The sequence below is a fragment of the Daphnia carinata genome, chromosome 6, assembly GCF_022539665.2.
Source record: "Daphnia carinata strain CSIRO-1 chromosome 6, CSIRO_AGI_Dcar_HiC_V3, whole genome shotgun sequence".
Classification (NCBI taxonomy): Eukaryota; Metazoa; Arthropoda; class Branchiopoda; order Diplostraca; family Daphniidae; genus Daphnia; species Daphnia carinata.
Window position 1 is genome coordinate 9541094 of NC_081336.1, and position 25256 is coordinate 9566349.

The following is a 25256-nucleotide window of genomic DNA, read 5'->3' on the forward strand; positions in this document are numbered from 1 at the left end:
GCTAGAGTACAGTCATCCGGATAACTTTTGAGATAGATTTTCCAGTCTATTACAAAAAAATGGTGCTCCGCAGATGGACCGCACGGCAAACTGAGGTTAATCGCCAGAACCAGAATTATTGGATAACATGTAATTAAATAACAAGCAGAAAGTTGGTTAGACTGAAAATTACGCAAATGTAAGAAAAACAATAAAAAACTACCTTATATATGATGAATTCCACTCACGATAATTGACTCTACCAACAGCACCACGTGCATGCTCGATTTTTTATGGCGAACAGATCGTGACTGTTTCCCGCTCATCATCCATAATCACCATCATCCAATGCACCCAGCAGTCGTTAACTATTAACATTATCATCTCTTTTTCATAGTTCATAAAGTCACTAAAACGCGTTGTTAATCGCATTTTCAATTCAAACATAGATTCAATACAGCCAGATGCACGTGTTCCTTTCTCCGTATTAACACTGCGTACATCAAGTGAACCCAAATCAACCACAAGACAAAAAACTAACAAGTCTTGTAATTGCCAGTCTGTTAGCTCATACTCTATGCAAAATGCAAGTACTAAAACTGTAATTATGTTTAAAAGTTAAACATTGTAACAACAAAGAAATCGGGACTTGTATCGAAATACCACGTCTCATCCAAGAAACCCCGTTGACTGAACATTTCTTTGTTCTCTTTCTCCGTCACTCTACCCCTACTTTAAAGATAAATTCGCAATGGTGCCATATTGCACCAATTAAAAAAAAGAAATTAATTCAGAGAGCTTAATCCCCATTGGCTGCAATTAGGGTACATCCCCATTCCGAATAATGGCGCGTAGAAAGAGATTTCCGGTGAACCCACCTCACATCTTTTTAATTTGCCAAGGGTCGTTCTCTTATTATTATTCGGTAATAAAACTGCATTTTTGATCGAACTGAATACAAACGACAAGTTAACTTGGGTTGTAACCGATTACAACACGTCAAAAGTGCCCTTATTCCCAAATCACAGGAAACTATTTTGTAATGGAATTCCCGCGCAATTTTGGTTTTTCTCTGAGGACTTCCGTAAGATCGAGGGTGCCTCGTCGTCTGCTTTGTTTATTTTCGTAGTGTGCATCGTGTAGGGAGATGCCAACCATGCCGTTTTTCCCCAAATTTTACAGTGTTTTACCAAAAGCCAACCGATTCGACTATCTCTTAAAAAAGAACAACAGACGTAAAGCACGTAAAAACTATTTGTCTGAAGAAGATGGTCGTATTAAGTCCAAACCGGTTCATGCCATTCGCGATATCTATCCGTGGAAAAACAAAGAGCAGTTTGTAGATCATTTAGCGGAAAACGTGATCTATAACAAAGGTATAACTTGAATGCAACTTTCCTTATGAAATTTTGTGTCATCTCTATTATTTCTTGATCACTCAGATGGTCTGATAGCCATTAATAAGCCATATGGAGTACCATTGCTGAAAAATGGTCTAATTAAAGGCTCAAACGAAAGCCTATTTTCCATAGAAGAGGCATTAACTCCTTTGGCATCTCTCCTAAATGTTGAAAAACTCTTACCGGCTAAAATGGTTGAAAGATTCGCTAGTGGAATTTCACTGTTTGCTAGTAAGGAGAAAGTGATTGACAAAATACGACAAAGCTATATCAACAACAAATCAAAGAAGATCTATACATTCAAGTACCTCGCTGTCACCATCGGAGAACCTAAGCCATCTTCTTCAAGGGGTACTGTTGGCATGGGCTTCTTCGAGCATCAAGATATTGAAAAGAAATTGGTATTTACTAGTTCCTCTTTCTCCAGCTGCACAGTTTGACTTTTATTACTTTTTAACAGCTTGCAATAATGAAAGACTACAGCAACAAAAAGGTCGCTGATGGATTAGTACGCGAATTTCGAGTCGACTACAAAACTTTGTCTCGCGGAGATGAACCTTGTAGCTTAGTAGAAATCGACGTCTCGTCGACCAAGAATCATTTCCTACGCGTCTATTTGGCTCACCTGTTCTCACCTGTCCTGGGAGATCACATCTACGGCAATCGCGTTCAAGACATTATGGGAAAACGTTTAGCCATTAGCCCTCTCCAAGCTGATAGCTTGTCAGTTTTTCAGAAAATACCAGCTGAAATTTTAACTCGACTGAAAGTAACTGAAAGTGGTATAGTACCCAACTGCCTCCACCTTAGTCAGATGACTCTTTCAAAATTCGCCAGTAAAGATTCGAATTTGGTATTAAAAGCGGACCCTCCTCCATGTTTTCAGTACATCTGTCAGACGTTTGGTTTAGATCTGCCGACCGACGAGTCGGTTGTAGTGACACATATGTAAATAAAACATCTTTTCTAGTAATTTTTGCTTTTGTTAACAATCCGTTGTATATTAAAAATTACAGTATCAATTGTCCCAACCCCAGATACCATCAGCCCGGATTAATTCTTTATTTTCTCTCTTCTTGCGGGTGGCGGCACTCGCTTCACCCTTGGCGCGTATCCTCTGCACTGCCTGGACGTTCTGTCGTTTGGTAATAGTTTTCTTCACTCTTTGTTTGATGACATCTGGGTGAATGGTTGACATGGATGCTGTGCTCCCTGTTCCGCGGTTCTTTGTTTTTATTCCGGACCAATCTGTTAACATTTCTGAAAGCTGTTCCACGTCTTCTGCGTCTTCTATTGGCTCTTCGCTCCGATCTATAGGGACATAATCCCGATCAAGTGGCTCTGGAACTTCATTTTCCGCTGGTATAAGGTCATCAACTTTATCTTTTTCGCATAATAACTGTTCCGTGGTCTTTTGTATAGTTTCTTTCGCATTTGCTGTGGTCAGAGTGTCAACTTTCTCTGCAATTTCTTGTGAGATTTTGTCATCCTTGGAGTTCTCGCGATCATCTACATCCACATCAGATTCTTCGTTATAGTCTTCATCCAATTCATCTTCAAGTTCTTTGACATAACCGCTGGCAGCAACTTCAACATCAATATTGGCCTCACGCCTATTGAAATTGAATTAGAACTCTATATTTCAAGAGATTGCTGAATTAAACTTACACAACGTCCGTAAAGGCAGGATAAGCTTCGCCCTCGAAATTGAAACGCCGTTTGAAAAAATCTTTCAAACATTTCACATCGCGGTCGAAAAATCTAAAAATAAATACATCTAAAAATCTATGCCGAAAACGCATAAAAAGTTGCGAAAATTTACTCTTCTGCTTCAGAGTGGCTGGTGGAAATCATTTGTGGGAAATCGATTAAAATCGGTTTCTCGTTATCGTCGATCATGATGTTGAACTCATTAAAATCGCTGTGGATAACACCGTAGTTGGCCAATTTCAGCAACAAGTTCATCAATTCTTCAAACAAAGCGCCTGCGTCATTCAGTTCTCTCAGTTGGCATCTAAATAGAAATTAACATCTAAATATAGTTTTTAACATTTAAAGACAGAGAAGGCTTACAGTGGATAGCCGTTCACTAATTCCATAAGGACACAATGACGATTGAAGTCAATAGGTTGGGGAACGGGAAATTCACGTTCATAAAGAGCTTTCATGTAGGCAAATTCGCGGGTGGCAGAAAGCCGAGAAAGATAAATCCAGGAGGCGTTGTTGCGATGCTGGTGATAGTCCCTTTTTTCTTTGATCTTACGGAATGAAGTTCTCCCTAGCCTGAAAGCAAAAGTGCATTTAAATTGGTATTAATACCAATGAGCTTAAAATTTTTAAATCACCTATGTATTTTTAGACACAGCTGTTGTTGTTCTTCATTACCCACAACATAAACATCAGCTTCTTTTCCCACACCAATCTGGTTACCAAACGAGTGCAGAACATTCTTCTTCACAAATGTTTTGAGAGCCAGAAAATCATATCCCAAATTTGTTAAACGATAACCATCATCTAAGGTAAAAAAAAGTGGAAGTTAAAATTTCTCCTCATAAAATTATTGAAAAAAATTGCCTTACAATGCTTTCCCCGCTCATAGGCAACCAAGCGTTCTTTGGAGAGTCTCATGAGAATTTTGTGAGCTCCACCTCCAGCTAGCTGGGCAATCATAGCAATCAACTTGGTATTGACGAGCTCGTGATTTTTCATGCCCATTTCAACCTGTCAAGCAAACCGCGAAGATTGCTAAGGTATTCCAAGTACATAAAGTATGTTACTCACGGCAGTCAAGACACGATAATCTTCCGTGTTCAGGTAACGTAATAGAGCAACGTTAATTTTCCCCATTTTTTAAAGTCAAAATTATTTATACACGTGCCAATCGGTTACACTCTGTTGGTATCCTTTATGGATCAAGCACATGCATTGCCAACAATACGCACAAATCGTCTGCCTGTGTGCTGTGTTGGGATATTTTGTTAAACCTATTAGTTCTTTAAAAATTAAATTGTTTAAACTAATTTATTTTGCTACTATATAAAATATTGATATTTTCTTTTCAGTTTTAATGCGTTTATTATATAGTTTAGAAAGATCTTCAAACGGACTAACTACAACGGTGTGTCAAGTTGCTGTTTACTGAAAATCGTACATGTTCGTTTTTTCGTGAAACTTCTTGCTTGGTGCTGGAGATTGATAAATAGCTAGATTAATAAGGTTAGTAATATTGTTTAATTCTGTGAAAGAGTTTTCCTTTTAAAGCTAAACATAATTGAACGTTTTAAAAATTATCTTACCGTTGAATTAGTTGGATTTTGTGATTGAGGCGGTTCCACAGCCTAAAAGACTGTTCTCGCTCTTCCCGGGCTTTTATGCAACCTTTTATCATCAGAAAAAGTGTTTTCAACTCCCTTGTTTTTCCTCTTCTTTTAGTGCGAAATGGCGTCAAGCAATGACGAAGAGTCTGATTCAGAATACGTGCATCCCAGAGGAGTTCCTCATTTCCCTGGACATGAGAGAAGATCCAACACACTGCCCATTTGGGGGAACGAAAGAACAATGAATTTGAATCCTCTCATCCTGACAAACATACAAACTTCTCACTACTTTAAAAGTATGTTTACTTATATTATATCTTGGAGCTCTCACTATAACTTTTTGTTTTCAGCAAATCTCTCTGAGCTTAAAACTTACCACGAAGTAGTGGATGAAATTTACTACAAAGTCCAGCATTTAGAGCCATGGGAGAAAGGTAGTCGAAAAACATCGGGACAAACTGGAATGTGTGGTGGGGTAAGCTAAAGTTTTCCTGTGTGTTTAATGTCTAGCCTCAATGATTGTGTGTGTTTCTGTAGGTTCGTGGGGTTGGAGCTGGAGGAATTGTTTCCACACCTTACTGCCTACTCTACAAGTTATTTACATTAAAGTTAACCAGAAAACAACTTATTGGATTGATCACTCACTGTGATTCCCCTTACATTCGAGGTCTGGGTTTCATGCACATCAGGTACATCTTCTATCATATCTTTAGGCTGTTCAACTTTTCGTAACAGAATTCTTTGATAGATACACTCAACCTCCTGCTGATCTCTGGGGTTGGTTTCAGCCCTACTTGGAAGATGAAGAGGTAAGCATTTCAGGTTTCAAATCAGCTTTCAAGTGTGTTTAGCTTTTGTTCGGATGGGGTACGGGTCTGTCACGATTTGTTCAAATTGTACAAATGGTGAGTTTGCCAATTTATTATCTCTATATCCAGTTGTACCAAGGCCAATAACCGTTCGAATGCAACTGATATTGTTGTTCTTCTTCAGAAGGTTGTCGTATGAAAACGCGGATCTCTCAGTCTCACCCGCTAATTGACCAAATTGACAAGTAAAAATACCCAAACAGAACAACCAGTTTCAGTGGTTTTTTGTTGTTGTTGCTCTGTCTTTATGTGTTCGCAATCAGCTTTCCTACCAAAGCATCAAATTAATGAAAAATCTTTCTTTTGTGGCTTTTTCGCAACAGGAAATTGACCCTAAAGCTGGTGGCGGTCATCCCATGACAATTGGGACCATGGTTCGACAGTTACTCACAAAGCTGGACTGGTACGATAGCCTCTTTCCCCGAATTCCCGTGCCTATTCAGGTACTGATATATTACACCTTTTACTGTTGAATTTCATTTCATAATTGCTTTTTTTTATTAGATCAACATCGATCGAGAACTGGCCAAAAGCTTTCCTCCCGTCCAGCAACAGAGAAGCATCCAGCAACCCGAGCCGCCTGTTGCCATGGGCAGAGATCAGCGTGATTGGCGTCGTGAAGAACGTCCTTCACGCTCGCCCCCACCACGAAGGGATCCGTATCCGCGATCACGCTCGAGATCTCGTGAAAGGGAGAGGATTCGCGATCGAAGTCGAGAAAGAGACCGTGACAGCAGGTATCGTTCGAGTCGTGATCGTGATAGGGACAGACGTGATCGCGGATCAGACAGAGATAGCAAGAAGAAATCGTCTAGCCGACAGCGGAGCAGAAGCCGTGATCGAGACCAACGAAGAAGACGGGATGATCGTCGCTAAACGAAATTATTTTTTTTTTCTCTTATCTCTGTAATTTTGCGCTTCTAATTTTTTTTTAGTTTGACATGGATCCCACAATTGTGTAATGGTTCGATACCTCTGTTTACATTCATCATCGTGGGATTACATTTCTTCGATAATGGAATTTCTATCTATCTTAAGTCAGTTATGGTATTTAGATTTAAAAGTTTATTTCGAAACCATTTGATAATAATTTGACAATTACAGGTTTAAAATTTCGCGTTGAAAGAGCAGAGTGTAGAAAACAATGTAGTTACTTGCAGCAGGCGGACTTGCATGGACAGCTGGAATTGCATTGGCAGTTGCCGCTGCATTTGCATTCTGAAACAAGACGCATAGTAATTCAGTAGGGAAGGACAAATGAGATCATTTTAAACGGCTTACCACCACCAGTGGCGCATGCGCATGTGGTCGATGGGCATTGTGCGCAGTTGGGTCCGCATTTGCATTCGGTTCCACACGAGCATTTTCCTATTGGAAGGGGAAATGGTGATTAGATTGCTCAATGGCAAGCACGGCTTTACAAGACAAGTAATAATTCAAAAATAAGAAATTTAAATGGTTACCTTGGCAACAGTCTTTGGTCATGTTGATTTTGTAGAAGTTTATCAGCTGCAGTTGGCAATGGAGATGCGAGGGCTGGGTTGGTTGTTGAGAGGGTGGCGAGGGGTCGGTTCTTTATAGGTCGGACTTTGGCGTGCCGTGTTGAAAGCTTCTTTGAGACCGTGCTCAAACAGACGTGCGTGTCGGACCAATCAGCGGCTTCCGAAATGTCGACGGAACCAATCAGAGCGTTGTGTGGACGGCACTCCCGAAAGACATTGAGCTACGCGCATCGTTCCCTTTTTTAGTGGGAATCGTTATCTTCTACGTAGATTGTTCTGGAATCGATTTTCACAGCAATTGCGTAACGAAACTACCAATTACGTCTTTTTTTTTTTTTGCGTACGTCACCTTACGCAGAACATTCCCGATATGTTATTAATGAGCAAACAATATAAAGCTCCAAATAATCGATTCTTCCTCATTAAGAATAAGGATGGTGGCATAAGAATAGCCAAGCAGTAGGAAGTTCTTCTAACAATTTTGAACTGTAAAAGACACATGAAAGACACATGATGTAGACACCATGAAATACTCCTGAATCTCAAGGCTAAAGATGAATACGTTAGAGTAGTTCTATGTAGAAAAAAACCCTGTAACTTATGGCAATCCGTTTTACCCCAAAAAAAAAAATTAATTTCGCTCTTTTTTTTTTCCTTTTTTACACTACCGCCATCTACTGGTCGGAACCTAATTAAATCTCAAAATACTACTTTACATATTCTAGCCATATAAATATATAATTTTTTTAATTAATAACTTTAGTTGATTAAATATAACTATACAGTAATTATTTTGTTATATTCTACTCGCTTAACTTAATTATTAATACTATTAACTATTAACTTGTAAAGTTGTATTTAGATACTTAATTAGAGTCTGACCGTTAGATGGCGATATACGTAAAAAAGTTTTGTTGTTTTATTGCTATCGCCATCTAGCAGCCGGATTTAAGACTAAACAAGCTCGGCTAAGCCGAAAGAAAAATCAGGCTTATTTAGTCGGGCTTAAAAATTTTTCTACTTTTGCGACACGTTTAAGCAAATCTTTTAAATAATTTGGTTTTGTTGATCGAGTCCCCACATTTCCTTTATCTATAAAAAAGCATATATGAAATAGAAAATTTTCTGGCACCCCAGCTGGGACAATCTAAAAAAATAATGATGAAAAAACAATTGATAAATGAAAAAAAAGGATTTAAGAAATATAATAGAGATTATATAGAATAGGTCAAAGTGAAAAACAATAAATAGTTGTTTCAATATGAAATGACGGCAACGCCTTTGTTCACCCAACCTTTTAATTAAGGGGGAAGAAGGTGAAAGCCGCCTGGTGGCCATTCAAACAAAGCTTAGATCAGGACTTCTACCATAGTCGCATGGTCATTTTGATCCAGGCGCCCGTTGGTAAAGTATGGTCTTGGTTCTCAAATAGTTGCTTGTGTCCATTTCCGTTGAGTAGATTAATATACCTGGTTATTTCGCTACTCTTGTGTTTAAGTTTTTATACGTACAAAAGTTTTAAAAATGTTTTTGTATAGTTATTAATATTTAAATACCTAACGTTGGTTAAAATCTAAACCTGACAAGTAATTGTTTAACCGTCGTGTTGGGAAAATTAGTGTCTCGTCAATGGATTTATTGTGAATAGATTACAATAGTTATAAATAGATATTAAATAGTTTTTTCATTCTTTTATCTAATCATGAAACATTCATCTTAACTATTTGCTGTTTCATTTGTGTAGGCATGTAATGGGCCATTTTGTGGGCTTTCTTTTTAGGTACGGTATATTGTTATCAAAAGTAAGTTACATTGATACATTTAATTGTCTTATTTTTTATGAGCAGGTGTGTAAAGCTTTGAAGTTACATTGCTACATCAACATGTACTATGGTTGTCAGCTATATGAAATAATCAAAAGAAGTTTGTCTTGTGCTGTGACCAGTAATTATCCTTTTCATTTACTTAATTTATTGAGACAGTAGTCTAACAAATCTTATTTGGCATGGTTGTCACTTTATTTTAGTTCCTATAGTAGCAGATAGTTTCAGTATGATGGAAGGCTGGTCACATGTTGGGTGTGGGTAACTCTTGAGGTATGGCCTTAGATGCATGCAACCTACCTTTGCAAGTTTTAGAAGTTTTGTGGTAATTCCTTAAAATCATTGAGGCCTCTGAACTGTTTTAGGTTTGAGTGGAGTTTAGGCAGAGGGAGAGTTAGTCAGTGTGAAACCAAACAAAATTACTGATGAATTCTTGTTGGGTGGTTAGCAGTAATGGATAGTTGAAACATGGCATATATTTTTGTTTTAAGGAAATTTTACAAATTGTTTTGATTATTAATGTTTGGTAGGTTTTTTATTGTTTCCTGAAGTAGTAGATGGTTGCTGTTTGACGGAAGGCTGGTAAAATGTTGGGTGAGGTGAGCTGTGGAGGTATGAACTCGAATGCACAACTAATTTTGGCCTGGAGTGTTGGTTATGAAGCGCATTGCGAGTTTCACAGGAATATCTTCAAAGATTGGCCCTTCTGAACTGCACATGAAATATAAAAAAAAATCATCTGACTAAAGAAACTGTTTTGCCATACCACCAGTGATTATCTTTTATTATTCATTTTATTGCATTTTGTGAGTCAACAGTTCTAAGAAGTTAAATGTTTTATGGTTGTCATTTTTTATTAATTTCGAAGCAGGAGATGGTTCCCGGTTCGACGGAAAGCCAGTCGCATCGTGATCAAGGGAAGGTGTAAATGTATGGCCGTAAATGCACTCGGCCTACATTTGCAGGTTGAATAAGTTTTATGATTTTTCTTATCATTCTGGTCTCTTCCGTGCTAATGTCTAGCTATGAAATATTCCGTGTGATCTTTTATTATTTTCTTTTCTTTTGGAGGCAGGATTTGGGGGGTCTGAACTGCGTTGTAGGTTTGAGTACAGTTCAAGCAGAAGGGGTTTGGTCTGTATCAAATCAAACGTAATCCAGGATGAATTCTTTTCGGTTGGTTATCAGTTATGGGTAAGCGAAACGTGGTACGTACTGTTCATGTTCTGTTTTTAGAAATTTTGTGTAGTTATTTTTAAATCAATTATTTTTCTAATTTCCTTTTGATATCTAGTATTTTTCGGTGGTCAAGGTCCAAGCAAAAAGAAAGCTTACCCAACGTAGACACCAATAGACGGTACGGGGGCATGTGGTTTCAACCATCCAAATACGCCATGAATGTTATCGACTAAATTAGTTATCGTAGGTATAGTATTGTTTTTGTTCACTGAAATTTTGCACGCTTCTTCGTGCTATATCTAAATAGGAAACATTCCGTGTGATTATCTTTTTTTATACGTATTTTGTTTCATTTCTTGAGGCAGAGTAGGTCTATCAAATAACTTGAATGGTTGTCTAATTTTTATTAGATCTCGAAGCAGTAGATGGTAATGTATGAAGGACAGCAAATTTTATGGGGATACCCTCGAGTCATAAGGCCTATCTAAACCGCGTTGCGAGTTCAAGAAACTTCAGGCAGAAGGAGAGCTGGTCGGTGTGACAAACGAAAGCGCAGAAGAATTCTTGTCGGTTACCATTCAGGGGTAATTTGTGATGTGGTCACTGTTGCTATTTTAAAAATTACTGTGTTTTTATCTTTTATCCCTCTGCAGTTTATTTTTAATACTCTGTTGCGTCGACGAATTGGAACTGGTTACCAACCATCGAATGGAGCGGAATGTGGTTTCCATCATCCAACTACCCCTTCATTATTCTTCAGTATTTATAATATATGAAACGTTAATACCTGCTGTGTATACCATAACTACAATGAGACTGTTTTTTTAAATGCTGATATGAAGGTTGTTTACTGTATATCAAATTTCCTGTTCTAATTGAAGTTGTGATCAAAAACATTAGGTTTGTGTTTCCTCATTTGCGATAGTCAAAATAAATTTGGGCAAAACAACAATTTAGCGTACTCGTACACTATTTCTATTCGGGAACAATTTTCCCCTATATTTTTTTCAATTTTATAGTGTATGGAAATTATTTCCCCCAAAAATTATTCAAATTTAAAAAAAAAAATTTTCGGTTTTTTTTTCCCGAAATTTTTTTTCCCAAAAATTTTTTTTTGCTGGAAATATTTTTGCTGGAAAAATTTTTTTCCGGCCAAATTTTTCGTTCATGCCGAAATTTTTCGAATTTTCAACCAAAATCAATAAAAAACCACAAAATTGTGTACGTAGGCTTGAACCCTAGACCTTTGACTTACCATACCGCAGCTCTTCCACTGAGCTACCACTGATACAACATTATACTTCGGATCTTCATCATAACATAAAACCCTCAAGGTATTTAAAATTTTTTTTAAGTCTCGATTTTTGCATCCAGGGGCCTATCATGGTTCAACGGACGGACGATAGCCTGGAAACTTGACGGTGGACCAGTCAGAGCCTTCCTCAAGTTCCCCTTTACAAGCGGCCACGTTGTGGTCTGCAGAACCCGGCTCACCTGCCCTAGAAAATCCGTCTGAGTCCCGGCCAGGCGCCCCACTCCAAGTGGCCACGTGGTAGCCTGCAGAATCAGGCTCAGGTGCCAGTGGTCAGGGAAACCAGTCCCAGCTGCCCTGACGGAGTTCCCATTTACATGCCTAACAGGCATTTGTGGAAGTAATATTATAGAAACGGACAACATAATATTTATGTTGGCTTTACAACACAGTCTCTTTCGGGTATCGATCCCTGTATCTACGGCGTCGTACGCCGATGCTCAACCATTGAGCTATGGATTACGTATTTTTATGTTCGATTTTTTCTTCAAAATTAAAGACTAACTTTAATACTTAAAAAATTTTGTAGCATGGTTGTAGGTAAACTAATACTTCACTTGACCTTCACGTTGTACGCCGTACAGTTTAGTCTTTTGTTTTGTTATTACCAATCTAGGAAAAAAATGTTTTCATTATGAATGAGTGAATAATTTCACCGGAGTTTTGAATCAAACGCAACCAACATCGTTAGTAGGCGCGCTATCACAAAGCTATTGAACTTTTGATTGAATTAGACAATTCATATATATTTTCGTCAGTTTAACATTAGCTGCCAATAGACAGCGTTATCATACAGTGCCTGCTGAAAACAAGGAAAAATAGTGAGAATTCATATATAACACAGAGCCCAAATTAATAATTTACACATTTAACTTTGGAATCAAACAATAATTCCTTTTGTTACATCTGAAACGGAATGTGAAACACTTGCTCATTTTCCACACCCTTAAGCCACAGCTTCTTACGTTCATCTCTTCTACAATGTATAGAAGTCAAGCAAGCAAGCAGCCAACTGGTGTTTCACTATAGCTATTCAGGTTTGGGCATCATTAACGCTTACAGAAACTTTACTGTAAATTTGCATTACATTGGCCAAATAGTGTGTGGAGACTAATTTCTCCAATCTCTGATCACTATGTTTAAATACCCGCACAAGTTTGGCTTTCTCTCTGTCACGTTGTTCATTTCAGGATAGAGACGACTGAGTCCCAATTACTTCATTAAAAGACCATACTGTAAGGATACAATACACATAATATCTATATTAAGATAATAAAACAGAAGCAAAAAGATACCGCTTCCTTTGCAATGTTTATATCTTCTTTATAGCTTTAGGTTTCTTTTAAAGCAAAACACAACACACAATGATATTTTAACAACTTTGATAGCACCGAATGACGGCAGAGGCAACAATAGATCGAGAACTGTAATAATAAACAACGCCATCTAGCGTTAATTTTAGAGCTAGTTTATGGCGCCTTTATTAATTCGAAACAAAAATTATTTTCAGAGTACAAGTGGTTACAGGTTTGTTTTCTATATAGAACTAGTCTAACGTATTCATCTCTAGCCTTGAAATTCGGGAGCCTTTCATGGCATCTGTAGCAGGTTCGAGAGCTTTTACGGTTAATCGATTTTTAAACATGAACGGTCAAAAATGGACACGTTAACATCTTGGTTTGAAATGGCTAATTAAACATGATGAAAATAAATCACGTTGTACAAAAAAAACCTCGGTAACAAGAAGACTTTCTCCTAAGTAAAATTATATGCTTCTTTTATTGTGTACTTTAAATTAAGAAAATTTCATTTAGGATGGTGTTTCGAGTGGTTCTATACTTTTTGGTGAAACATTCGTTTATGCTGTCTGCTGGTTTTGATGAATGAGGCTTTTCCTGGGTAAATAATGAGTTTGTTGGTGGGACAGTTCGTCGTACTTCGCACACCTCCTATTTGCTGGTTATGTTTGCAATCTACTAGAGCCATGTCTCGTTGAAAGCACAGCCTGATCTCTGCCAGGTAAATGTTCCCAGTATCCTATTCACAAAGAAGCTGGTTTTACTTTACACACTAGAATATTGACAATAATGAAACATTACTTTGTCATATTCACAGCTAAGGGATGGAATAGCTCCAATTACATCTTTTAATGCTTTATGAATCAATGTCACATTGTATCTTGTTGACATTGACGGGACAATCATATGCTGTGACAAGATCTTGGTTATGTGGTAATTTTTAACCTGTAGACAATATTTTTATGATTATTTTTGGATGGATCAATATAGATGTACAACTAACCCATTGAATCCCCTGATTAAAATAGAGTTCTTCAGATCCAAACTTGGGATCAAGTGCAGCACAAGTTCCATGCTTTTCCCATTCGTGTTTCCACAGGGAATCGTCGGTATCGTTTCCGTGAATGTTTGGCCAGACTTTTAACAGCTGCGGTCGGAGAGTTCCAAGTTTATCCGGATTGAATATCCAAGTCTTGTTACAAAAGAAAGGTCCCTCTTTGCCCTCCTGATTCGGCCTGCCAAGGTGAAATAACGTTTTTTAAGGCTTTCTTTCATCGCCGTGTAAACGAATATCCTTACCAGATGCCGTGGACAGTCCAAACGTGATGCTCGGGCAAGATGCAGGTATGGCCTGGCTTGCCTTCTTTCCAGATGAGACATGTCGTCACAGGCCAATGTACAGTGAAAAGGAGCGAGTCCCATTCAGACAAAGATACATCAGTCCGGACAACATCAAACATTACCCTACGATGCAACAATGTATTAGGTGAGAAAACAATCTTTAATTATTGTCAAATTTACCTAGCCTGAACTTGAGGTTGAATCACAGCTAACACACATGCTGCTACAATAAATTTAAGAGTTGTCATAACGAAAGCTGTTCAAATCGCACTGTTTTCGTCGTACGAAATGCGACAGTCTTTCGTCTTTGTTAACGCCGTTCCAACTTTTATTCGTTTTTATTTCCCTTCCTATCGCCGTTGGCGCAAAACCGCAACCAATCAGAACAACTCATTCATAGCCCACGTGATCCATCTGGCATTTTCGTAATTGTGCGGGCTATGTGATTTCCTGTAAAATTAGGACTTGCATGAAGATGCAGTAAACAAATAGTTGGGAGTCAGGGTTATGTGAGATAGTTTACATCATCGATCAGCTTGTGTTTACGTGCTCCCCAACGACCTATAGCATGTCTTTACCATGTAAGATTTGAATTGCTGCTTGGATTGGTATTTCCTGTGGTGGTTTGATTAGATTGGCAGTACAAGCATATTTTACTGTTTTTGGAAAGGAATTTTGGTTCCAGTTAAAAAGTTTGATAATGGAACTATCAATTGGGACAAGGATCTTTTCGTGGGCACAAATGTTTGTAGTTTCCAAGTCAGCGAGTTCTGGGTCTATTAAGTTTGATTTTACTAGGCATGTCTGCAAACTAGGCTTGAACTAATGAGCAACCTTTTCTTTAGGTATTCTGAAAAGATGCATCCCATTTACCTAAGGATAAAAAAAAATAAAGGATAAAGGTAATAATTGTTTAATATACAATATTTATTTTTATTAACAATAAAACCAATGTGACAGTAGGTAAACAAATGTCAATAGTGTAGGATTCTCACGACTCTGCCGGCCAACAAAATAACAATACTGTATAACATTAATACGATCTTATAATTTTAATACTTGTAAATTTAACGGTATCCTTTCCTTACTTAGTTACTGCTTTTGCTATTAATTAAATTTTTTTGGTTGTTGTTGTTCAAATTCAATTTAGGCAGGATGATTCGTCCATTTTCAGTCGTCGACTTGGCCGTTCCATTGCTCGTATTACCAGATAATGGCTGCTGATTGACTGGCTTGTGATGTTTGTGATAAGGAACTGTAACGGTAAAACAAATTAAACCAACTGTCATTAAAATATTAAAAAATTGTTGCATTTTATTACTAAAAGCAGCGCAGGGTACACCCGTATAGCAGGCGGGCGGCAAGGTCGTGTAGGCGTACATGGCGTGATTGCACCGTTGTGTAGTGTGTGTGCATTTATCAACTGGTAACGTCCTACTTCCAGTCATAGACTCTGATCCCGTTTCACCGTACATTGCAACTCCACTGCCCGGCTTTTGCTGGACATCTTCACGTTCTGTTGGCGAATCCACTAGGGGCAACAATGTTCGCCCACCTTGCACCAATCTCAGCTGATCTGTTGATAAACAATTTAAAAGCAATTTGAAGTATGGAGAAGAGCATAAGATCTTACTGTAAAGGTAAACTTCAAGTTGTTGAAAGGAATACGATCCATCGTAAGGACGTAATCCGACAGTAACTGCATCTTTCCTAAATCCATCAATGAGCCGTTTGGCAAACACTTGCTCATTGGCCTGTCCGATGCGAATTTGCATTTGCTTCAAATCCAGCAATTGTTGGAAGATTTTCCTCTCCAAATTGTACCTTTTTCCATGATAATTAATTTAATATTATCAACATGTCACTTAAAATAAATTGCAAACCTTCGTGTTTTGGCTTGGGCTGCGCGGACGACTGAGATCGGAATTTCCGCTTTGTACTTGACACGTTCGTTGGCGTTTGATGTTGCCGGTGGATTGGGAGATGATCCATCATTTTCTGCATGGCGTTCGGATTTGGTCCGTCTCAAGAGAAGAAACGTCCGTTTCCTACTCGACTCGATTTCATCCATCAACGGGGAATGGATCGTCGTTTGATTATTCAAACTACCCGACGACCGGTTCGAATTCGTTTGATTCAAGTTGTTGCTCTGATTCACATCGTTGTCTTCGCACAGAGGAGGTGGGGACATGCGGATGTGGTCCAGCATCGTTGCCGAATCTGTCCGTCTGACAACGGCCGATGTCTTGGTATCTTCTTCCGAACGGCCGAGTAAGTCACTGAAACCGGAATCCTTTTGGCCGGAGCTTTCCGTCCCAACGTTGGACATGATGGACTGCGATCGGACGGCCAAATCGCTGACGATTTCATTCAATTTGACTATGGGCTCTAAATGGACAGTGTCGATGTTGTTCAATCCGCTGCTGCCTTTATCTCGTCCGCTTCCATCGGCCCCACTGGCGCCTGTACCGGGGGCGCCACCATCGGACACGTACTGCGATAAATTGGGTCTCTGTTGTGGATGATATCGCGTCAGATGTTGTTCATCGTCACTTTCCGATCCGGAATCATCCGAGTAACGCTGACGAGATTTCCATCTGAGTTCTTCATCGTTGGGTGGCGGCCGAGGGTCCGTCAGCGATCGTCTTTGTTGTGCACGACGTCTGATCCTTCTGCGACGCAATCCACTCTCCGTTTCTCCCAGTCTCATATCAGCACTCGACAGCTGGACCTTTTTTTGCCAATTTAATTTTTAATATTTTAATTTAAATTAATCAAAACTAAATGAACCTCTGCTCCATCTCGATTTTCGCTGAAAAAAGATTCTTCCACTTGGGTTTGAGTGGCACTATCTTCCAATCGACTCACTGTCCGGCTCTTAGGACCAGTCAAATGTGGCAGGTGAACCATCGAAGATCTACCGGACAATTGGCTATCGGTCGGATAGTCCATCATCTCGGCGTGATTATGAACCAAAACAGACACTCGCCTCTGATTCTCTGTGTACGCCCTTATTTTCCCATTCAAATCATTTAACAAAATCTAATTTTAAAAAATTAGAGTTAATAAAAGTGTTACTGGCTGAGGGCCCGTTGCAGTGCCCGACTGTCAGTGAGTTTGGCGGCGGCCAGTCCGCCGTGCAGTTGGAGGAATTTGGCGCAGCCGCGATTGCCGCGACGCAGGGCGGCATCCAACGGCGTAATCAATTGACCGCGGGCTGTGCGCATGATGCAATTGATTTCCGCTCCGTGATCGATCAATATCTGTGAAAACCACACGAAACATTAGTTTGAGCAGCAATGAACATGCCAGCAATGTTCAAAACTATTGCTGGCATTTTTTTTTTATTGGACGGACCAATAATAACCCCCTTGGGAGTACTACGTAGGCCATACTTGTACTAAAATATTATGGCAAGGTTTTGATGTTGAACAACAACTAGCAAAGTTAATGACCTTCTCCCCCTTCCCTTTTAATGATTGGCCCATATGCAAGAATTGCGTGTGCAACGTTGCCTACGAACCCGTTGACTGGAACACATACGGGCAATTGCCCGTATACGGTTCCACTAGAAAGAGGGGCCCATTAACTCATAGTCAATAAATCACGGCCGCTATTTATAAATATGCTAATTTGCTATCAATCGATACGTTACGCAAGTGCGTACCTTGCACATTTCGACGTTGTTGTTGATGGCCGCAATGTGCAATGGACTTCGGCCGTCGTTATTGACCACGTGAGCGCCGCTCATGGCCATCCCGCTGGCCACCGAGCTGCTCCCGCACGCCGATTGATCCCCAAATTGCTGCTGTTGCCATTGGCGCAAGATCCAAAGGACGAGATCTTTACGGCCGCAGGCCACAGCTTCGTGCAGAGGGACGTCCCCCTTCGTGCTGCGTATCCACAAATCGGCTTGATGCTGGACAAGCAGCCGCAATGTTTCCGTCTGTCCTTTGGTAGCTCCGCAATAAGCCGGCCTGTAATGATTCAAATTTTAAAAATTAAAAACAAAAAAATAATAAAAATAAAATTGAAATTTACGTTCTGCCTTTTTTGTCCTGATGATTGGGATTGGCGCCGCAGTCGAGTAAAAGTTGTGCGCAATCGGCGTGTCCCAGAGTGACGGCGTAGAAGAGGGCGGTGCATCCGTTGGCGTCGACCAGGTCGACTTCAGCACCGCAAAGGGCCACTAGGGTCTCCAGACAGTCGCTGTGTCCCCGACTGGCCGCACAGTGCAGAGCTGCAACTCACAAAAATCGAAAACAAAAAATGTCGTAGCTATTCCCGAAATTTCAAATAACACACGACATCAATCATCGAACGTCTATCTGGCCTACACAAATCATTGGGATGGGACGAAAATAAAGAGTTGCTATTATTCAATCGTTTTTGGCGCAAGAGAAACACGGACATTTCACATCATTGGAAACGGGTCACGTGCGCATCCTATTGCCCTGGGGCCCCAATGTCCTGGCGGATTGTTACGAAAATTGCTTACATGGAAAGGTAGTGCGATTGTTGCGGTCCTTTGGCAAAAATATGTCAATAAAGAATGTGAAAATACAAGACACGGGTGCTAATAAATACGAAACCGCTCTCTTCCGTGATGCCACCATGTAAACAATTCCCCCCTCTCTTTGCGAAAGGACCGCAGTCAGAGAGAGGATGGACGCGTGACTGGCAAAGCCATTGGCCAAGGACATAATCCTCGTACTACGATCGACTTTTACGATCCTCACATAAAAAAAAAAAGCAGGAAACTCAAGGTCGACGTCCTTATTGTTATAACCTTTGATTTCAACTGCATTTGCTTGTTTTTAATGATGTTAAAGAAATAGATTTTTGAGTGTACCGGTAAGTCCGTCCTTATCGGCGGCCATAACAGAAGCTCCTGCATTGGACAAGGCTAAAATGGCATCGGCGCTACCTGTACATAACAAAACAACATGGTTACACATACATAATCATTAATTTGATGCACGTCAAAATGGGCTTCCGTTCCTAGACGCACTTTGCGTCTAACCCCCCGCCCGCAGAGCAAACAACCAAACCGGCCATTAGGCACTACGGGCTCTTATCATCCATCAATCGATAAACCCTCGGACCCCTTTCCCCCGAAAAGAATAAGATGCAACTCCTCCCCTTCAAAATGTTTAGTAATTTAAGAAATGGCAGCAAACAACAGGTTATTTAAATAAATGCAAAGAAAAGGACGGACGGAAGTAAATAATAAATAGAATAAAATACCGGAACTAGCGGCCCAGAGAAGAGGTTGGCGTCCGTCACGATCGATAACGTCCACTGGCACGCCATGGTTGATGAGTTTCTTCAGAGCAGAGAGGCCCGTGTACCTTTGGCTGCTGCCCGGCCCACCCAAAGGGCCGCCCGCGCTGCCCATCATCTTCTTGCTGCTGCCGCACATTTGCGCAGCGTAGTGGATCGGATAGGCACCGTGGATGTCCTCCACAGACGCCTCGGCTCCAGCGTCCAGCACAACGTCCAGCGCTTCCAATTCGCCGCAAACGGTCGCCCAGTGAACGACGGAATGGCGTTCGTTGTCCAGCAGGTTGACTTCGGCTCCGTGGTCCAGTAAATAGCGCAACATGATGCGATTTCCAGCGATGACGGCCAAATGCAGCGGAGTGTATCCTTCCTCGTCCGGCTGATTGATGAGAGCTGGATTGGCTTTCAGTAATAACTGGGCAGCATCGACTGACGTGTTTTCCGCGCAATAATGCAACGCTGTTTTGCCCGTCCGATCGCTCTCCTTCACGCACATTGGCTATTCATTTAAAAACATGTATTTTTTTAGAGAGAATTTGCAAATGATGAATTAGAATGTGTGATACCTTGCGCTGGATAAGATGGCGAATTTGTTGGGTATCGCCTTGTTGACAGCTGTACATCAACGGCGAAACGCCTTCCATCGAGGCCCTAGACGGCCTTGGCGCGCTTATTCGGCTGATTGGATTCATCTTTTTCCTATTATGATCAATTCATAAATTAAAAACAATCAAATTGAACCGTCCTTTAATCCCATTAAATAGCCGATAAAGCAATCAAACGCAAACAACTCTAGGGGTGGATCGATAAACTAAACAAGGTCGATAGTTTTTTTTTCGCTTCTTTGTTAGCGAGTTAAAATGCACAAACAAACGCACGACATACCGAATGTGATGTACGCATAAAAAAAGAACGAGACCCTCTGAATAGACTTAAAGTCTTGCCGGAACAAATGGCCGATTGTTCCACACGATGTACATAACGCAGCGTGACACAAACCGATTTATCGATCTGATTGTTTGTTTGTGTTTTACCTCAGTTAGCAAGATCTATAGACATACCCAACCCCCTACTTTTTATTTTACTATTCCATGTTGTTTTTTTTTTTTCGCCATCGTAAATCGCGTTCCAGGCTATTTTTTATTTGTTTTTCTATCAGGCCCATGACAAAATATTCGTGCGACACGTAATGGCACGTTTTGCTTTTTCTATTACTCCCGTTCTATCGTTTGGGCTGATCAAACTTGAAAGCGATTACACCTTAGATTTCTACTACATTGTTTTGACTAAATAAAAGAATTTCACTCACCGATTTTCGTTTGGAACAATGCGTCGAAGAAACAAATGATTTCAACCGTCACTGCATTGATGGCGATTTGTTAACATCCTTTGATTTTGTTTTCTATTCCTTTTCAGATGATGGAGGCAAATGTTTCTTTTGCCAACAGAGACACACACGAAGACACACACACACACCGACTAGTTGGATTCACTGGACACGACCTACTGACACGGAATAATTTTCTTAGCTACCAACATAGGACGAGGATGAAGAAAATCATTTCAACGTCAGCGCGCAGGTATTCTCTTACCTTCACAAGTTGGCGTTGCTATGGAAACGTGACTACACACAGTCCCTCACGTATCACACGCATCTTATTCGATTGCGAGTGATGATGAAATCAATCCATCTAATCATCTCGTGTAATGATGGACCAAGTTTCATTATGACCAACGTATTATACCAAGGGATTAGCAGGGATTAGACATTGATTCCAATCAGGCCAAAACATTTCCTTCATTCGTTCGCAATATCCTTTTAAATTAATCAATTCACCTGTTTTCATATCAAATTTTAATTTAATCAAATTCTAATTAATTTAAAAGTATTTACCGATGAAAAGGGGCTCGTAAGGGCAGCCCGGACTGTTCCACAAGATTTGGGCTAACATTCCAAATATGGCGCAATCGACTTCAATCGGTTGGTCCCCCATCAAAAATGGCTTCGTCCCTGAAAAAAAATAATGTGATTTAAAAATGATGCCGGTGGGCCTAAATTTAAAAGTATACCTAGATAATTAGAAATGGCCCGCAGATCCTTCAACCCCATTTCCATCACTTCCGATTGGCTATGACGGCCAATGCCTTGAGCTGAAACTTGAGATCTCACTCTGCTCACTACGATGGGTCGTAAATAACGAACAGCGAAATGCAAATCAGTTTGAATGAGAGGTAAAGAACTGCCTCCATTGTAAATCCATCGCCACACCAACATGACCCAATAAAGATGGTCTTCCGCCATGATTTGAAACGCTCTCGCGATCGCCTTGTCTTCAATTGATAAATGAGGGCTCAAGTCCTTGTGAAACGTTTCGGATAGCAATTCAATGCACAGCTGAGAGTCGCCCATCTTCTTTCCGTTCAATGTAATCCAAGGTGTTTTACCTTTGGGTCCCATTGGCTCTTCAAAATCATTCTGCATATTAAATCGAGTTAGAAAAATGAATTATCAAATTTAAATTGAATTTACCTGGTACGGAATGCCGGCCATGCGGAGGTAAGTTTCTAATTTGAGAGCAAATGGAGAGATACATGGCGTGATTTTGCCTCTCTTCAACTGATGGAGGATAACTACATCTTTCCTTTCTACAGCAGCCATTTTGTCTTTATTACCAAGCGAGATAACAAACGATAAGAGCATAATCAATGCACCTACGCTGCTTACCAGTTTTACTATTGCTTTTGATCTACATCTGAACAGCCTTTTCATACATTTAAATTCTTTTTTTTGTAGAGGATATTGGAACATCAAATTTAAAGCGAAATGTAAAAGAGGTTAACTAATGCTTAAATGATTTAAATGCGAGGTGGATTCAGACAACGATCCCAGTCAGGCCAGAACGTTTCTTTCATACGTTCGCAATAACTTTTCAAGTTACTGAATTCGCCTGTGCATTTCAGAGTAAAAGAAAAGATGAAAATTATAATTAAGGAAGATGTATTACGTGATTAGTTAAGTTTACCGTTCACGAGTTGTTCAAATGGTGAGCCGGGGCAGTTCCAAAGCAACTGACTGAGAATTCCAAACACAGCACAGTCGGCTTCGATCGCTTTGTCTCCCATCAGAAACGGTTTGGTGCCTTTTGTACATTTAGAATTAAGTACTAATTGAGCTAAAAAATTATTGTATGAAATACCAAGAAAATTAGAGATGGCTCGCAGGTCCTTAACACTCATTTCAATGACTTCCGCTTCTGTATGACGACCCATTCCTTGACCGTAGGCTTGTCCTTTTAGTTTCTTGATTGCCAATGGCATCATCAAAGAGAAACCTTTAGGAATATTGGGTTGAATCTGCCAGAGAGTCCTTCCTTTGGTGTAAATCCAACGCCACAAAAGCAAACCCCTAAAGCATGTTGTTTGTCAAAACAGAAATTATATTTCAGTTTAAATATTATTACTTACCAATACAAGTGTTCCTCTGCCACAATTTGGAATGCTCTAGCTATGGCTTGTTCTTCAGCTGACAAGTGTGTGCTGCAATCTTTATGGAATTTCCTAGCCAATAGTTCCACACACAACTGGGAATCTGAAATTTCATCCCCATTTAAGGTAATCCAGGGGCTTTTACCTTTTGGTCCCAATGGTTCTTCAAAATCACTCTAAAACAAAACATTTCAAGAAGAATTTTCAAAAATTATTACAAATAAAAGCCTTACCTCGTAAGGAATACCAGTCATTCTCAAGTATGTTTCCAGTTTCAACGGGAATGGAGATATGCTTGGTGTATTCTTTCCTCGTGCAAACTGATGAAGTATCACCATATTCTTTTCCACTGAAGCCCATTTCTTTCTACAAAATGACAGTCCTAATTAAACCTTGTCATAAATTAAAACGTAAATGAATCAATGTCTTACCTACGTTGGACTTTCTTGTACGAGACGTAAACCTGACCAACAAGATAAAGTCCAGCAATGCCAGTGCCAATGACCAATAAATGCTTGCTATGATGTGAAGAAAGGAATGTTGGAACGCAGACAAACATTCGATAGCCGCATGCTTCATTTTTCGGCGCGCAAATGTATTTAGCTCTCAATTCACTTCTCAGCTGACTAAACAATATCCTTGGGGCTGGATTAATCAGGAACCCACTGCAAGTAAACAAGAAGCCATCTATCGGGCATAATCGCACGTTGACAAATTTTAGACAAAATAAATTAATTGCTTTGTGAAAAATTATCATGAAATCATAAAATTTAATAGCATTTTCTGCTAACGATAAATAGGGCAACATACCTGTTGTGCAGTAACGTCAAATTTTCGGCACACGCAACTTGGTCGTTACACCAGGGGCTTAACTTCCTACTTTCCTGTCATAACTTCAGTTTTATCTTTAATAGTCATTCAGATTTATGCTTAATCAATCATGTTAAGCTTTTTATGTTTGTACGCAGTTACACATTTTTGTTGGCCATTAAAACACACAAACATCATGTTGTGATGTATAATGAAGATTTTAGGGCTCAAAGTTTTAAACGATAAATGCTGAATGCACAACATGAAAGAACGTTCAAAAATGGATACATATCGTTTGCCAGGATGGGCCAAACGTTGGATTAAAGCTCCGATAGCTTACGAACGTCGTTCCTATAAACACGTTCGAACAATTAGGGCACAGTGCAGACTAGGAATACCTTCTTTAAGTACATGGAGGAAAAGAAGGGAATCTAAAGGAAAAATTTTTACTGCTGACGTTGTGTCTCCTTCCCTTTTCGCTCTGTTTCGACAGCATACTTTGATCCAGCTACTGTCTCAAAGTTGAGTCTTCTTTCAGCAATATGTGGCAGTGTACCAGTAGGTGTTCCCTGTGCAAATATCACATCTCCAGAATAACGAAATAAAAAAGATAATTTTAAACTGTTTAACTTGCTTACCCAATTCAATAGCGAGCCACTGTCATCCACTAGTACAAATGTGTTGAAGGTTGGTGGAGTCCTAAATCATACAGATTAATAAAGAATGTTTGTACGTAAATAATTAATAATGTACCAGACGAGTTTGAAAGCGATCCGCGATTTGAACTGGATGTGGGCTACATCTTGAGGGGGTTCCTTGTTGCATCCTATCATGCAAGTGCTCCATGAGCCACCGGGTCCCAGTTCTTCGATGGAAGCGATACGAATGCCTTCCCCAAGACGATTATTATAAGCAATACCAGCTACTTTGCCTTCATTGTTGTTGTCAGCTTCATCTCCACGCATTGTGGTCAGGTCACACTAGAATTAAAATAAGTCAGATTAAAAAATATCAATTTAATTATCTTCCAGAGCCCTACGTGATTGAAGTCGTTGAAAGAGTGTCCAGTGTAGCCTTTTCCAGGTCTCACATTTGGCAGATCCTTGAGACCACCAGCCCAAAGAATGGAACGTCTAACAGTTTGCCAGTCCTGACTCAGTTGCTCAGGTGTTAGGGATTTCACTCTCTTCTGGACATTTTGAAGACGGGTGACAGCTGTGCCAGGATACAACGAATCTATCAGACCACTGGAAGTGTTGCTTTGTGATGTAGATTCCATTTCTCTTGCGTTCTTTCCTTCTTCTACTATAGTGGGCATGCAAGCCTTTGCCGAATGTGTGATGAAAGCACTTGTTAGCAATATGCCAAGTCCTAGAGAATGGATGTTTTGGGAGCTTATTTTATTAAGAGTTTGCATGTTACTTCAGTTTGGGTTAAATTTTCTCACAAATGACTGAAACTGAGCATAGGTTAACTAGGCGAAATCGGAGTTGAGTACGTCTTGTGCTTTGTACTGGAGTTTCTGTCAGTCTCCTGATCCACAAGAGTTATGTAACTCAGTTCTTATGTAACAGGCATATGAAGAAAACTACCAACTGCAGTGCTTTTTTAAGCTAATTATAGATTTAATAATTAATAGCACACCTGAAAATTATGG

At 39.8% G+C, this 25256-nt stretch overlaps 7 protein-coding genes, 2 long non-coding RNA genes and 1 pseudogene across 17 annotated transcripts; 3 read left to right on the plus strand and 7 right to left on the minus strand.

The window, feature by feature from the left end:
* The first annotated feature begins 1105 nt into the window (after positions 1 to 1105).
* LOC130694065 (mitochondrial mRNA pseudouridine synthase RPUSD3-like) lies at positions 1106 to 2352 on the plus strand. Its single transcript, XM_057517231.2, has 3 exons — positions 1106 to 1355; positions 1422 to 1780; positions 1840 to 2352. Exons 1-3 carry the CDS (start codon positions 1127 to 1129, stop codon positions 2329 to 2331), a joined length of 1080 nt encoding a protein of 359 aa, XP_057373214.1. The 5' UTR covers positions 1106 to 1126; the 3' UTR covers positions 2332 to 2352.
* Positions 2353 to 4303, minus strand: LOC130694087 (serine/threonine-protein kinase RIO2-like). The gene is made up of 7 exons (XM_057517258.2): positions 4161 to 4303; positions 3959 to 4100; positions 3725 to 3893; positions 3453 to 3662; positions 3202 to 3393; positions 3048 to 3140; positions 2353 to 2992 (listed from the first exon to the last, which is right to left on the minus strand). The coding sequence occupies exons 1-7, from the start codon at positions 4224 to 4226 to the stop codon at positions 2398 to 2400; spliced, it is 1467 nt and encodes a 488-aa protein (XP_057373241.1). The 5' UTR covers positions 4227 to 4303; the 3' UTR covers positions 2353 to 2397.
* A 186-nt stretch (positions 4304 to 4489) lies between these two features.
* On the plus strand, positions 4490 to 6586 carry LOC130694067 (pre-mRNA-splicing factor 38B-like). Its single transcript, XM_057517233.1, has 7 exons — positions 4490 to 4595; positions 4812 to 4992; positions 5047 to 5171; positions 5234 to 5385; positions 5445 to 5505; positions 5889 to 6008; positions 6070 to 6586. Exons 2-7 carry the CDS (start codon positions 4818 to 4820, stop codon positions 6439 to 6441), a joined length of 1005 nt encoding a protein of 334 aa, XP_057373216.1. The 5' UTR covers positions 4490 to 4595; positions 4812 to 4817; the 3' UTR covers positions 6442 to 6586.
* Positions 6587 to 6709: 123 nt separating this feature from the next.
* On the minus strand, positions 6710 to 7188 carry LOC130694090 (uncharacterized). The gene is made up of 3 exons (XR_009001868.1): positions 7029 to 7188; positions 6847 to 6933; positions 6710 to 6783 (listed from the first exon to the last, which is right to left on the minus strand). It is a non-coding gene; the product is annotated as an uncharacterized LOC130694090 (long non-coding RNA).
* A 1282-nt stretch (positions 7189 to 8470) lies between these two features.
* Positions 8471 to 11021, plus strand: LOC130694091 (uncharacterized). Of its 9 annotated transcripts, none has more exons than XR_009001875.2 (10): positions 8471 to 8847; positions 8915 to 9011; positions 9094 to 9163; positions 9256 to 9502; positions 9573 to 9661; positions 9759 to 9855; positions 9966 to 10098; positions 10185 to 10316; positions 10480 to 10653; positions 10723 to 11021. It is a non-coding gene; the product is annotated as an uncharacterized LOC130694091 (long non-coding RNA). The 9 variants fall into 9 exon arrangements; XR_009001877.2 differs by having other exon boundaries at positions 9762 to 9855; XR_009001871.2 differs by having other exon boundaries at positions 9256 to 9696.
* Positions 11022 to 13141: 2120 nt separating this feature from the next.
* LOC130694080 (ribonuclease Oy-like) lies at positions 13142 to 14364 on the minus strand. The gene is made up of 5 exons (XM_057517248.2): positions 14201 to 14364; positions 13979 to 14143; positions 13683 to 13914; positions 13481 to 13624; positions 13142 to 13418 (listed from the first exon to the last, which is right to left on the minus strand). The coding sequence occupies exons 1-5, from the start codon at positions 14266 to 14268 to the stop codon at positions 13215 to 13217; spliced, it is 813 nt and encodes a 270-aa protein (XP_057373231.1). The 5' UTR covers positions 14269 to 14364; the 3' UTR covers positions 13142 to 13214.
* A 614-nt stretch (positions 14365 to 14978) lies between these two features.
* LOC130694051 (uncharacterized) lies at positions 14979 to 21007 on the minus strand. Its single transcript, XM_057517194.2, has 13 exons — positions 20896 to 21007; positions 20613 to 20806; positions 19870 to 20002; positions 19268 to 19802; positions 18873 to 18947; positions 18062 to 18260; positions 17688 to 17997; positions 17099 to 17283; positions 16811 to 17030; positions 15904 to 16751; positions 15654 to 15844; positions 15342 to 15596; positions 14979 to 15275 (listed from the first exon to the last, which is right to left on the minus strand). Exons 3-13 carry the CDS (start codon positions 19993 to 19995, stop codon positions 15109 to 15111), a joined length of 3111 nt encoding a protein of 1036 aa, XP_057373177.1. The 5' UTR covers positions 19996 to 20002; positions 20613 to 20806; positions 20896 to 21007; the 3' UTR covers positions 14979 to 15108.
* A 35-nt stretch (positions 21008 to 21042) lies between these two features.
* LOC130694031 (failed axon connections homolog) lies at positions 21043 to 21962 on the minus strand. Its single transcript, XM_057517169.1, has 4 exons — positions 21834 to 21962; positions 21374 to 21779; positions 21198 to 21314; positions 21043 to 21140 (listed from the first exon to the last, which is right to left on the minus strand). Exons 1-4 carry the CDS (start codon positions 21960 to 21962, stop codon positions 21043 to 21045), a joined length of 750 nt encoding a protein of 249 aa, XP_057373152.1.
* A 44-nt stretch (positions 21963 to 22006) lies between these two features.
* LOC130694074 (failed axon connections homolog) lies at positions 22007 to 23368 on the minus strand (annotated as a pseudogene).
* A 361-nt stretch (positions 23369 to 23729) lies between these two features.
* On the minus strand, positions 23730 to 25124 carry LOC130694077 (uncharacterized). The gene is made up of 4 exons (XM_059495538.1): positions 24639 to 25124; positions 24353 to 24579; positions 24238 to 24298; positions 23730 to 24168 (listed from the first exon to the last, which is right to left on the minus strand). The coding sequence occupies exons 1-4, from the start codon at positions 25014 to 25016 to the stop codon at positions 24046 to 24048; spliced, it is 789 nt and encodes a 262-aa protein (XP_059351521.1). The 5' UTR covers positions 25017 to 25124; the 3' UTR covers positions 23730 to 24045.
* Positions 25125 to 25256: the final 132 nt, after the last annotated feature.